At 42.8% G+C, this 14,053-nt stretch overlaps 1 protein-coding gene and 1 long non-coding RNA gene across 5 annotated transcripts; both read right to left on the bottom strand.

The window, feature by feature from the left end:
* Positions 1–564: 564 nt before the first annotated feature.
* On the bottom strand, positions 565–6,390 carry fam219ab (family with sequence similarity 219 member Ab). Of its 4 annotated transcripts, none has more exons than XM_028995977.1 (7): positions 5,910–6,390; positions 4,532–4,634; positions 4,311–4,413; positions 3,754–3,834; positions 3,598–3,673; positions 3,189–3,245; positions 565–2,069 (listed from the first exon to the last, which is right to left on the bottom strand). In XM_028995977.1, the coding sequence occupies exons 1-7, from the start codon at positions 5,967–5,969 to the stop codon at positions 1,911–1,913; spliced, it is 639 nt and encodes a 212-aa protein (XP_028851810.1). In that variant the 5' UTR covers positions 5,970–6,390; the 3' UTR covers positions 565–1,910. The 4 variants fall into 4 exon arrangements, with proteins under 4 accessions (XP_028851810.1, XP_028851811.1, XP_028851812.1 ...); XM_028995978.1 differs by having other exon boundaries at positions 3,619–3,673; positions 5,910–6,388; XM_028995979.1 differs by lacking the exon at positions 3,189–3,245 and having other exon boundaries at positions 5,910–6,387.
* A 790-nt stretch (positions 6,391–7,180) lies between these two features.
* Positions 7,181–12,571, bottom strand: LOC114799127 (uncharacterized). The gene is made up of 2 exons (XR_003751191.1): positions 12,467–12,571; positions 7,181–9,839 (listed from the first exon to the last, which is right to left on the bottom strand). It is a non-coding gene; the product is annotated as an uncharacterized LOC114799127 (long non-coding RNA).
* Between the last annotated feature and the right edge of the window lie 1,482 nt (positions 12,572–14,053).

Raw genomic sequence — 14,053 nt, 5'->3', positions numbered from 1 at the left:
TGATTGGTTAAACTAAGAGGACACATTTCGTTGTGCCACCGTGTGCTGTGCTTGCTGTGCATCGCAATGACAAAGAAATATAGATTATTTATTGTGATCTGTGCCACACCCAACCTGTGGGAGCTGGAATTCAGGCATGGCTGTAGAGGATCAAATACTTATTTTGCTCAATCAAAAGCAAATTTTGGTTGAGACTGTCTCTTTGGTTTAAAATGAAATTACCATATAAATTTGAGACTGATCATTTGTTTGTAAGTGGGCAAACATCCAAAATTAGTAGGGGATCAAATCAACTTTTCCCCCCTTTCATGTACATAGTCCATAACATACTTTGTGAATTTGTGAACACTTTTCCCCATATATTTAAGTTGCATGCAGGGACACACCAAGGCCACGACCATAAGGCCCCGTTTTTTAATGATCCAATAAGGAATGTGTCCGTGTTGTAAACAGATTGGGGCAGATTGAAAGAATTCTGGGAGGTGGTCTTCCAGGATTCAGCCTTTTACTGCATGTTGCTCATCCTCAGTAATGGTACAGAACCAAACACCACTCCAAACAGTATTCACTGAAGAGAGGACTTTTAATGGACTGTACACTTGAACGATGTTGTGTGTGGAACTGAACAGAACAAGTCTTCAAAACCATTGATGGGTGCGCAGGCCAAATGCTCTGTGCTCGCCTGATAGCACATCATACACTTTCAATACAGCAACACAGCAAAATACACTTCTCACATACACCCACATTACACTAGGCAAATGCCTAAACATTGTCATACAGTGTAACCTGGATCACAGTTTTAGGCTATTTTGAATTGGATATGAGACTCTGTGCATGAAGAGAGATTTTTGCGTTATAAATCTTTTTATTGTTTAATGAAAAAGTATGGCTCAGTCAGGGTCCTTCAAATCACAGCCCAGCCAAATTCCAGCCTCTCTTTCCATTCAGGAGTTAAGGTTTTGATCTGAAGAACCCTGGCTTTCTGACATTCTGTTAGTTGACACATATACCATATATTGTAATTAAATTACTTAATTGCATTCGTTTTCATGTACGCTAGATCGGTGAAGGGTGAAAATCACAGTCGTGCAGCTATAAGCAGGTTATTCACAAAGCAGTTTAAAGAATTGTTCCGTGTACCACTTTGCAACTTCTGATTAATGATGCACTGTACAGATAGCTATGCGCAGTCCAGTAATGCCTCTAATCATCCTCCAGTTAAGATGCATTAGAGTATTAACCTTTGTAGGATACATTCATTTCCATTCCATCGATGAAATAAACACACGGTGAATAAATGAAATTCCTTACAGAAATGAAAGTGCAACGTCCGTTTTACATGCTACACAGTTTTGTATGGACCAAAAGTGGTCCATACAATCAGTGGATCAAAGGGTTTTTGGAATGAAAACTAACGGTGAAGTAAAATGGAGAAAAACACACACCATGGATGTGGCCTTGTCAGTGAAGACCAACAAAATAATCTGCAGTGGATGCAACACAATTCACATTTCAGAAACAAACAGGGCCATTCAGCCAGATGAGTTTGTCCCCCTAGTGCCACAGCTATGACGTAGCCCTGAAACACTTTCTACAACTTCAATCACACGACACTTGCTAAGACAGACCAGTGAACTTGTCCCCTGCTTAGTTCCCCTACTTTGCAATAAGGAAGTGGATGTCCTGCCATAGGAGGAATCAATCAGTATTCTTATTATTGTTGTTTTAATCCTCATGTTAACCAGATTGGCTTTAACATCGTCATCTACACTGTATTTTACGTTATTGATTCGTTGAAATGATGAGGTGGGACGTTTCCACCGCTGCTGTTGCCCCTCGGTCGGAGAGATCGGACTCACCGAGCACAGGTGGAGAGGGACAGCAGCTGTGGGACGAAGTTGGAACCTCTACTGGATCTGGCAGGTGGTGGACGAAGTGGCTTGGCAGCACATGCAGGTTGGGTTGACGGATTTAGGCGGTATGAGGTCGAGGTCTTCATCGTCCGGGATTTCATCCAAGCGGTAGCCATCCTTCAGCAGCTGGATATTTAGATCTTGGTTAATTTGCTGTAAAAAAAAAAAAGAGGCACAGATTGTATCAATACAGTGTCGAGTGGCTAGTGGATATTAAATACATTTTATACCACACTGCACTGCCAAAAAACAAGTCCTGCATTCCAATATTCTGTTGAACCACATCTGCAGGCATTGTTTCAGTGAACACATGTGTTGTCACGATATTTGTTTCAGTCCAGAGTTTGTGTGTTGCTGATGTCCTGGAAATCCCGAAAATTGACAATGGGGTTTCGATCAGTTTAGTACATTCTAAATGTGGATTATCAGACCACGATACTGTTTTTTTTCCAGCGCTCCACAGTCCAATCTAACAAAGTGAAGCTTCATGAAGAAATAATTAACCTTGTTAACAAGCGTCTGTCATATGGCCACATTGCTCTTTATTGCCAGTCTGTTAAGTTCTGGTTGCACAGTCCTTGTGGAAATGCTCAGAGCTCAATGGTTTTCTATGATTATTAAGTGACCTCCAATCATGGTAATTCAGGAATGGTTTCCTTCTTTGTCCTGCTGATATGATTGTTCACCATCCTTCACATACTTAGCAATCTTAATAAGCTGCTTAGTTGTTTTATTTGCTGGATGGACCTTTTCTGAAACACAGTGGTGGCCCAGCGTACTGGTAAACGTCACAATTGCGCGAAAGGTTGTGGGTTTAAAATCGTCAAGGTTCCACTGAGGTCCGCTTGATCAAAGTACCATCCCCGCACACTGCTCCCCCTTTCCCCCTGCCTACTGCTCACCAAGGGCGATGCGGGGTTAAAACTAAGGGATGGTTGTTCATTGCAATAAAACAGCCAGGCTTGCCAAAGAAGATATGAAACATATTAATCACTGCAATAAAGAGCCAATCAGAAGCCTATTGCCTATTTGCTCATTTAAATGAAGGTGGTGCCGTTTTTTTGGCAGGGATTCATGAAATACACGGGATCAGGTTTCAGGACTCTGATGGGAAAAAAACACTGTGGAGGACCAGAGGACAGGATCTGGTTTACAGTGAGCATCTACTTATTGGTACTTTTGGGGTTAGGTTTCCTGGGAATGGGTCTGAAGCTCGGTCAGGAAGGGTGTTTAACAGAACCACAAGAAGATATTGAAAGAGCAGTCAACTACCTTCAGGTGAGCTGGATTCGGTGCTCCAGACAAGTGTGCAGATGAGCCTGAGAAACCCTGAAAAATACTCTGGGTTTTTGGAGGAGTATCTGACAATTCTGGGTCTCTGAGTGAGGTGTGACTGTGGTAGCTAGTATAATGTGGTGTGGATGATGAGATGTGACCGGAGATTGTTACACTGATTGTTACACGCATTTCTCTCCATTTGAAGATGCAGCATTACAAAACCTTTTCGTAAAATGTTCTGTTCAGAAATGTTGGAAATTCTACGGTATGTTAAATCTATCTATAACATCATGGAACTATCATTGATGTATTCTATGATGTATAGAACAAATATGTCTAGAAACATACAGAACAATGTATTTAATGCTGTGATTCTTTAGTGAATGATAAGGTGCATAGGTACCTGTTCCCTTAGACATCTCACCTCGGCTGAGGAATATCCCGATGAGGAGTATCTGGACATGTCAAAGTCATCATCACTAGAGGAAAGGGGGGAAAGGAAATTCATTTAAAGTGCTTCACATATCAATCTATGATTCAGGTTCAGTGATTATCTTACCTGTCTGTGTCTAAAGCAACCAGTGGCTTCTCATCAGGACTCTGGTCTAAAGAAGAATACCCTTTGTTCGGAACCACCAATCTGAGGTGAGAGATACAAAATGCTAAAACAATAAGATAATTATTATTACACTGCAACAGAGAGACTGAGCACAGTCATGTTGACCCTAATTTAATCGTATTGCTGAGGATGTAGGACTACCAGGTGGCACCCATTTTCATTTGTGTTGGGTCCTTATCACCCTCATTTACATTTACATTTACATTTACAGCATTTACCAGACGCCCTTATCCAGAGTGACTCACAATCAGTAGTTACAGGGACACTCCCCCCCTGGAGACACTCAGGTTTAAGTGTCTTGTTCAGGGACACAATGTGTTTTGCTGGCCATTGAGACATATTATTTTCATTTATTAAAACCCCACTTCATGTTCAACATCTTGTGTGCCTGTGTTTTCACCCTTTACCTACATATCATGGTAATCAGAAAAGTGCCATTAATGTCTCATATAATATTTTGCATTTCCCAGAAACACGAAAAATGGAAAATAAATGACCTTGTCCGGGCCATCACATTGTTCTTCTTGGGCTGCTGGTTGACTGGACTGCTTGTGTTCCCATTCTTCACTGAACTCTTTCTGGCCAGATCTCTTTGCTTCTCTGATAAATGACAAGGGCCACGGTACATTTTCAACACGTGTACTAGATTCAGTCTGATAGAAACTATACATCCATGCCAAGTTAGTGAAAAAGCCTGATATTCCAGACCCAAGCTCACCTATTTTCATTTGCAGTGGGGATGGTTTATAGTTCAGGGCAGCAGGCTCCCCCTCTCTGGTGTCTGAATCAGCTTCTGATGTGGTCGACGACAGTGCTGGGTCCTGGAGGGAGAGGGAACCGAGAAAGAGGAATGTTGATGGAGAAACACCACAAGACCTCACAAAATCACACTCTCCATAACAGCTTATTGCAATCATACCTGTAGACAATTTAGAGTCGCCAATACATCATGTTTACCCGCCTTTTATTAGAGAGGAGACAGGAGAACCCAGTGGAGACCCACTACTTTATCATCATAGACTAAATTATTTTAATATTATTTATATTTTTAAATGATATTTTATTATGTGTACATAGCTTGAAAAAAGATAAAGATGCATCATCCAGTTCACTAGCACTACTGAACCAGGGACCATCAACAAGCTATTGCAAGCTATTCAAAATGTTTAAGTCGTCCAGTCATTTTATTGGCACCTTTCATCCAGAGACGGAAATACACACTGATATCCTGTCATCTTGACACACACATTCAGATCCTTCACATAATACAAGGCTTCTTTTTTTTTTTTAAATATCGATTTGGTTTCAAGCATGTGACCAGGTGGTGTAAACTGATCAGGAAAAAAGAGGGGCCTGTTATGGTTCAACCTCGGGTCCCTTTTTCCTGGACCCCGGAGTGGCCTGGAACGGCCCTGCAGGTTATCATAGTCTATCAAACGATAAGAGGACAACATCTCCTGTAGTATGAGACTGCAGACGGCCCTGACAAGGCAGAACTTACGCGGGACAGGCATGAATTACCCAGATCAAGAACTGCTTCCTGCACCCTGCGGCTACAGTAAAACGCTGAGCTGCACCTGTACGTCCTGCTTGTGACGTGGCGGTATTCGCAACGAGGCCTTCCCACGAACATGCGTGGAATTGCTTATTCCCATCCGGCCCCAAACCCCGGCAGGAAGAACCCGACTCGGATGGAAAACCCGAACAGGATCGCGCGTCGTGCACGCTGCTGCTGCTGCTGCTGCTGATGGCCGCGGCGGAGGATGATGAAGATGATGATGGTGGTGGTGGAGGTGGTACTGATGCTGCTCGCCGCGGCTCGGCTGTTCAGTCTGAATCGTAGCGTCAGCAACCGATACAATTCACACAGAGCAATACTACTCCTAATAATAATAAAATAATAATAATAATATAATAATAATAATAATGTTAACGAAAGCACTGTTTACAAAGACATGGGCAGCGAGCGGTCTCACACAATACACCCTGGATCACGTGTAGCAAAAAAAGGCAAATACGTTCATGCCGATCTCGTTCAATATTTTATTGCTATTTGCTGCACGAATCGCGTTAAATCGGCGGATAACCGCGCTTACCAAAGGCTGCATCTCCGACTGGACCGTCGGAACTTGAAATCTGTCCATTTCTTCCATCATTTTGCCTGCTCGTGTTTATTAGAGTTCTTCTTTTGAATTCTCTATCCGCTCGGAACGTCGTCGTATTGCGGCCGTCGGGTTAAAGGACGTCGCCGTCGCCGGGATTCAGACGCTGAGTCGCCTCGTCTGCCTCATCCCAGCGATGACCAGGCGGCGGCTTCTCCCCGCAGCCTCCCACTTCCGGGAGCGGGACTTCCAGGCTGCGGTCCCACTGAGGCCCACGGCGGCTCCACCCAGCGCCCCGTCACGATCACAGTCGGCCAGCATCGGGCGAGACCGAACGGCCGTCCATTTTGGCGCGGTTCAGCACCGTGGACAGCGGAGTCGGAGAAGGGGAATGATGATCAATAATCAATACGCAGCCCGTCTGCACATCCAGCCGAAAATATGAACAGAAAAAGAAACGTGCGTTTTGTTATTTGGGCTTTTTTTTTTCCCCCAATTGCTGTAAATTCTGCTGTTTCTATTAAACTTGTGATGAAACATAAACTCAACTGCACTTACAGACATCTGTTGCAAAGATCTTTCTTTTTGAAAGGCGGGTCCAACCTTCTGGCCTGTACTGTACTGTATTTGTTTTTGCCCTTCAACATGTTTTTAGTAGCTGTTTGCATGGCCGAGAATCCCCGAGATTTTAAAATCTCAGGATATTTTATTTTGGCCCTGCCTATGAACAGGGGCACCAACACGTGACGTTTTTCTGGTTTTTATACGAGGACGGTGTCAGCAAACATAGCCTGGTTGACACTATGATGACATTATGTGTTCATCATATAAACATCTGCTCCACTGTCATTTCTTTTTTACATTTCTTCAACAGTAGAGGGCGCCAGTCAGTCAAACGCAGCGCGCTGGTCTCTCCGCCGGTGAAGTTCTGAGAAGGACCATGCATGTTTTATTGAATAGATAAATGCATATGTAGATCTTTCGCAGTCGGAATAAGAGTATGGTGCACGGACCGTGCGTTTCACTGCGTCAGAGAGAGTCTCACACAATTATCCTAAAATGAACATAAACTGCTGCAGACTGGTATATAATAAATGTACATGATTCCTTTGATTCCTACTTTCAATAGTTAACTGTGAGGCAAATTGTGAATTATGCTACTGATAGCAATTACGATTGTTTATGCTTGCAGTGCATTTTAGTGCACACTTCCTTCATCATTAGCATCTAAATCTAATTCCAAAGGGTGAGCGCATAGCAATGTGTGAGCATGTGTGTATGTGAGTTTATTTATATCCAGTGACTAACAATGATGCTGCTTTGTATTAGGATCACACCCTCCAAGAGCATCAGTAATACACACGGAACACACAATACACAGGAATAATAGGAGTCAAAGGGAGCAGGGAGAGAGGGAGCGAGGTCAAAGGTTTCGCAAGCTTTACAGCCATACATACTGAGCAGCCGATTACACGGTTTGTTATTTTGCAGTATTTTTTCCTCCAATATTCCCTCATCTTGTTATGTAACGGTACCGCGCCACACACACTATCTGTAATCCTCTCCAGGCCGGGTCACTACATTCGCTGCTGCATGCAGGGCAGTGCTGACTCAAATGCCCTGGTCATTGTTCTGAAATTAAAAATAGTGGGTCACTGCCCCTAACCCCTTAAGAGCTCTTGTTCCACGCATTTGTTGCATAAAAAAATACAAAAATCCCACATGGAATTGTCCTTCAAAAAAGAGGAATAAAACTTCCCCCAAATGTGTATTAATATGGAGAATATGGCTGATGATTATACTCTCTCAGTAGATGATAGATGATTCTAATCTTCAGATTCCTCTAGTGCAGTCGTCCTCTGACACTTTTTATTATATTCCAGGACCAGAAACCTGGTTCATGTAATTGTATCTGGTATGAAACTCGAGGCTGAGAGGGAGTAAAATGTGGACTGGAAAGGGGAAACGGCTCTCGGAAACTGAATTAGGTTCCACCCGTTAGTGGAGTGGGAAAGAATGTTCTTCGGCCGTTGAGCTGCATTATGCAGGCCTACGGTTGCAATGCCGAGAAAGTCAGCAACACTGACTGATGCTGGTACTCTGAGGTGTGTGGCGAGAGGTTTATGCAGATTAGCGCTGATAAGATCATCTGTACAGCACCGATATAGACTGGTGACAAGGCAAGAAATAAGAAACATCTGCAGGGCATTTTGTTGGGGTGGTTTAAATGAACTTGTCTTAGTGCAAAATGGCTGTGGATGTAATGGCTTTATTTAAAAATGAAACTATATGTTCCTTGACGGGAATGGTATTGGCTATGATGACGAACCCACGGCCCAGGACGTTGGTAAATTTGAAATAAATCGTACCTCAACCTTTTTCATATCATACTGTGTCTAATAAATACCGTATACAACGTATGAATGGTACCCTGCATAACCTTTTCCCCATCCTTCATTTTTAATATATTTGTATAAATACTGTAAAAATAAAGAATAAAATATAAAATTTGGTATTGCACGAGGGCCAGAATTTGGCAGTACAATATCCCCCATACTCACAGACTTTAATACATGCCTGTAGCTCATGCCTGACGTTCTCTGTACATTTTCCAATCCGGTTCTTATGTAGTTGGACATCTCATTAGAAGGGTGAGTAATAAAGGTAATCATAACCTGCCTTAGCCAGTAACCTTGGCTGTGGACCGACCTGTCACATGATAGGATGGTGGCAAGGACATAACTCTAAAGAGCTGGTGTGATGTTTGCCTTCCATGGTTCCGTGGTCTCTTGGCCAATGAATGGTCATACACTGTATGCTGTTGATGCTAGATGAGGCAAACCCTCAAATTAAATAAAGGTTTTTATAAGAGCCTCAGAACCATTATTAATTCATTTTTTCTTTAGATTTTTTAACATGCTGTTTTGCATTTGTTTTTATGCCATATCTTTGCAAGGTATTAATAAAAAGGCTGCCAGTTTGTTATGGACAATATCACAGTATAAAATTGATTCATTAAAAAACTAAAAATATAAAATATTTTGTTTCCAAGCTCATTCATAATGTGGGAAATTCCTCTGTCGTGTGGAGGTTCCAGTGAGTGACATTATAAGACAACAAATTCCTTCCTCTTTTCTTTTCTTATCTGCTGCATACCTTTTAATCCTAAAACCACTATGTGTGTTGTTGTTGTTGGACCATGGTGAGCAAGCATAGGCTTTTGATGAGGAAGATCAGATTGGGTGAGATAAACAGCCTGACTGATGGACAGTCTCCAAGTACAGTCGGGAAGATAAGAGGATTTGGGCTTTTTACGTAACGCCTTCTACGCTCCACCACTGAGCTTCACAGGCAGCAGTGGGAGAAACATGTATTCCATAAACTACTGTAATAACACACAATGCAGTTACACAAATTGTAAACTTATTAATCAATGAATGAGTTGTAAATCCAGTGTAGATCCATGGCCTCAGGCTGCAGTCACTAAGTATTTGTGTTCACTCTGCTTCTCCAGAACAGGCAGATTATCAGATGTCTTGTCCGGGCAGGAGGGCACCTTGCAGGCTTTGTACAGAATGATGAAGAGAATGAGGATGAGGACGGCCACCACTGAGTTGCACACAATGGCCACAATGGCCGCCGCAGAGAGCCCCACCCTAAGTTCCGTTTCCATGGTAACCTTGCCCTTTGAGGAGGAGTGATGTCTCAAGATCAGCCACCTGTCCAGTGCTGGTCCACCACAATAATCAACCAGCTTCTTCAGAGCATCCACTCTTACAAATGTCTCCTCATCTTCTCATTTTTTTCCAGTGGAGGAGACACATTCACTGTGGGGCAGAGCACCCTAAAGGCCCTCTGAGTTAATCATGGTGAAGCTGTATCTGGTTCCACTCACACCGGTCTCAGCTGGACATCATTCCATTCCTGCAGGGAATCAATACAAAACTTGAGACACACTAAACAAATATCATGCAAAAACCTTCACCTAATAATGACTTAATTAAAAAATCAGTAAAACATTGACCATTATGTTATAATATCTGTAGCCCTTGTACATGAAGGTGCCACTGAGCAAAGCACCGTCCCCACACACTGCTCCCCGGATGCTTGTCATGGCTGCCAGCTGCTCACCAAGGGTGATGGTTAAAAGCAGAGGACACATTTCGTTGTGTCACTGTGTGCTGTGCTGCAGTCTTTCACAATGACACTTAAATTCATCTGTTGTTGACAATAAAACAGGGGTAGGGGCTACAGACATCATTTCTGAAAGGATATGAGCAACGTTTTTGCACAACCAAATAGTCACAATAAATAGAACCTATAAATACGCTCTAATAGCATTTACTTTACTTTACTTTACTTTACTTTATCCAACTGACTTACAGGAGGAATAGCAGCATGATTCTATACTTTCTAATGGCAAGTCAATAATTGAATTAATTACTAATAATAAATTAAAACAATTTATCTGGCAATAATGTAGATCCTAAACTGGTTGGCAAGTGATGAAATCTGCAATTAAGAAAAAAAAAAAAAGATGAAAAGATCTAGGATTACAATATTCAAACTAGTCACTAAAGAATAATTTATCAAATTAGTGCAGAGACCATGATTCATGATTCTCATCATTTGACGTGATAGAGTAAACAATCTCTTTTCGCCACATCATAAACATGTGAAATGTGTTAGCTGGTGAGTGAGTGTGTGTGTGTGTGTGTGTGTGTGTGTGTGTGTGTGTGTATGTTGCACGAGGGATGGAATTTTAATGGCATGGAAGGCTGCAGAATATTACAGTGTTCTTCAGCAGCCCTCTCTTGAGCCTGTCCCAGCATGCTCTAGTCTAATGAAGAGGGGGTGCAGCACAAGCTAAAGTGAGAAACAACGTGTAGATGCGGCTCATTTTTAGAAACTAATAACCCCCAATTTCCTGCTTTCAATAACACTGCTCATTATGTGTTCAAATAAAGAGTTACTGTACGGTGCTTCAAAAAATCTCCTGCTGAGGTGAGCTCGTCGCCGTTGTTTTTCCTGCCATTAACTGAGTCCAGGCTGATGGAGTTGAGATTCAATGTAACCGTATACTCATTTTTCCAACAATTCCCATTTCCGCTTCCCATTTACATTTACAGCATTTATAAAACGCCCTTTTCCACAGCGACTTACAGTCAGTAGTGACAGGGACAGTCCCCCCCCCCCCCCGGAGACACTCAGGGTTAAGTGGCTTGTTCAAAGACACGTGGTAGTAACCTGGGTCTCCTGGAGTGTGATACCCACTAGGGTACTAGCACCAATTTGTGAATCTTTGACAATTCTTACTGAAGGGGGGACGAAACGATTTGAGCAAGAATCTCTCTGGGCTCTGGCACTCTCACCAACATTCGGAACATTGTGTTTGAGTTCAGCCAGGAATCCTGCAAAACACACAAAGAGCCCAGCGAGGCTTAGAATAAGTGGGGGAGGAAGAGTGTGTGTGTTGGGTCATTGTCTGAGTGCATGGCACAATGCCTCTGGTCATTTGCATCTAATTTGCATTACCCAAAGCTGCCATCATTATTCTTTTCTTTATGCTTACCCTATGCTGACAGATTAGGCGGCCTCAGATATAACGTAGCACAATATTTATTTATTAAGTGAATGAATATGCTCAACTGTAAATATGTTCTCAGCCTCTATACAACCTCTCTTTTGGCATCTACAGAAGTTTTACATCAACACAACCTTGGTGAAATAACCCTGTGGCAAGAGAGTCATTCTTTGTGTGGAACATTTGAGAAACTACTGACAATATGTTGCTTTTTTATTTCTATCTAACTTCTAATTATTATGAAACACCTATTTGTCTAATCGTCTAATTACCATGTAACTTACCCTTTAACTACTCATATTTAGCATGTACTCAGCAAGAGGCCTTGCGTGTCTCTTTATCTGTGTTTTGTGTAATGGACAGACCGGTATTGGACGGACAGTTTGCATCTGAAAGTTTCTGACGGGAAAATCAATGAGAATTGAGTGAGCCTTTTCCGGCCACTCACACATCAAAACTTACAGACCGGGCCCGTTGCGTGACATCATCAGTTTAAAGTAGCATGGCCTGAAATGGCACGCGATAATGCTGCTGACGGCCTGCTCTTAGCGAAGTGGTCTGATGATTCACCAATTATTTCACTTCATGCTTTAAGCAGCAGAAGTACATCAGCAGCATGTTACAAGACAGACAAACGGTGAAGTAAAAAAGCAGCGGTGATGGTTAATGGGTAGTGTAGTATTCAATGCTTTCTCCTGGAAAGAGTATTGTTTTAAATCAACATGTTTGCAGAATGCACAGTAACAGAACATTAGTAGCAAGCTGCTGAATTCAAGTTCAGAATTAAATTAAAGAATTAAGAGTGGCATGCAATAGCAAAGATGCTGTCACACACACACACACACACACACGCCATATAAACATTGCATATCCATACCATATAAATAACAGAACATATAAAAATGATTTGGATGGTGTAGTGTTGCAGAATAACACAGTTCACGTACAATTTTACATTTTAACTTACGTGATTCCAAAATCAGAACCCGGTCCAGACTGGGCACACGGATATGCCTGGCGCTCCTTCTGCGCGTCTCCGCGGTGGCGCGGCTTCAGACGCTCGCGGGGAATCTCGGGAAAGTTTGGTCGCGCCCGGGGGGCGTGGCTGGGGGCGTGGCCTGCGACGAACGCTCCCGCTGCCGCGAACAAAGCGTCCTTTTCAAACTCCGGGCGACGGGACAATGAGTGTCTGCTCGCGGTCCTGGGGACGGGGGGAGGTCTTCACACACACGGGGTGGAGTTGCATGCAGTCAAGGCGATGAGAAAGAAAGGGAAAAGCATTTCTTTAGTTCAGTAATTGAATTTATGGACATCTGGGTCATTATTTATGGGTAATAATTGATTTACAGCGTTCATCACTTCTCTAGATAGTGATTTTGGTTTATCTTGGACTCTCTGCCTGTTTATATAGTTTTAAAAAAGGTATGTATTTTATGGCCTCCTGCTTTGAATTTAAGGGGTGCAAAATGTAGTCTCCATCTTTCTTATTGGTAGCTATCTGAGTATTTATGACCATTTGGGATGCAATACCAAAATCGCTTCAGATCATTTCATCCCATCCATGTTCTGGCTTTTGCAGACTTACTCACACCAAAACGTGTTACATAGACAGAACCAACAGAGTCAACAAACTGAGATGCACTGTGGGATCTGGCACCATTCTATCAACCCCAAAAATTGCAATTTGAGCCACAACAGGTCCTCTAAAGCATTGTACAACATGGGGCAGCCTGTGTGTCCACGAGCCTTGGCCACCCACGACCGTGATGACTGCAGAGCAGGAGGATTCCACAAGAGCTGCAGTTTTGGAGAAGCTATGACCCTGTCATTTAGCCATCAAACATTGGCCCATGTGACTGTCCCTCAAGTCCTTATGCGTAAAAAAGTCCTCACAGGTGTAAAAGGAAGGTCTAAATATACTCTCAAACCTCTTATGCATAACTGCATGTCCCTCATTGAGCCACTCCTTCCTAGTACCATATCACTTGAAGGTCCCTCATCATGAAAATTTCACTTTGTGAGATTATTTAACATTAATATGAGTTCCCCTAGTCTGTCTATGGTCCTGCAGTAGCAAGAAATGGTGATAGGTGTAAAGAGCACTTTGGCCATTCTGCCTTGCTGTTCAGAGAGGCAGCTCAGATGGTCGGATCTGGAATTTGTCCTCTTATGTTGTCATAAGGGGAAAGGTTACCTCCCATTTCTCATGCTTTTTCCACCCAGAGAATTTCCCACCCCTCACCTAAGAAGTAACTCCACCAACCATCATGGATTCCATGCGAAGCATTGCAGTTGCTCTGTGATTAGATGTTTTTTATTCTGTTACGTGATGCGAGACTCTGACGAACCAGTGGGTTCAGTTTATTGACATTTTCCTGCTGCACTAAACATCGCGGTTGGTCAATGGTATTGATGTAGTTTCCACGAATGTCCCCTCAAATTCTATAGGCCGCTCTCCTCCTCATCCTGCCTCTCTCCTCCACATTTTCATTTAAATGTACAGAAACCGAAACAGCGAGTCCTGGGGAAACCTCACTGTGGGTCTGGATCAAAG

Source organism: Denticeps clupeoides, chromosome 11 (assembly GCF_900700375.1).
Source record: "Denticeps clupeoides chromosome 11, fDenClu1.1, whole genome shotgun sequence".
In the NCBI taxonomy this organism is placed as follows: Eukaryota; Metazoa; Chordata; class Actinopteri; order Clupeiformes; family Denticipitidae; genus Denticeps; species Denticeps clupeoides.
The sequence above is the reverse complement of the archived record's forward strand: the minus strand, read 5'-3'. Positions and strand labels throughout refer to the sequence as shown.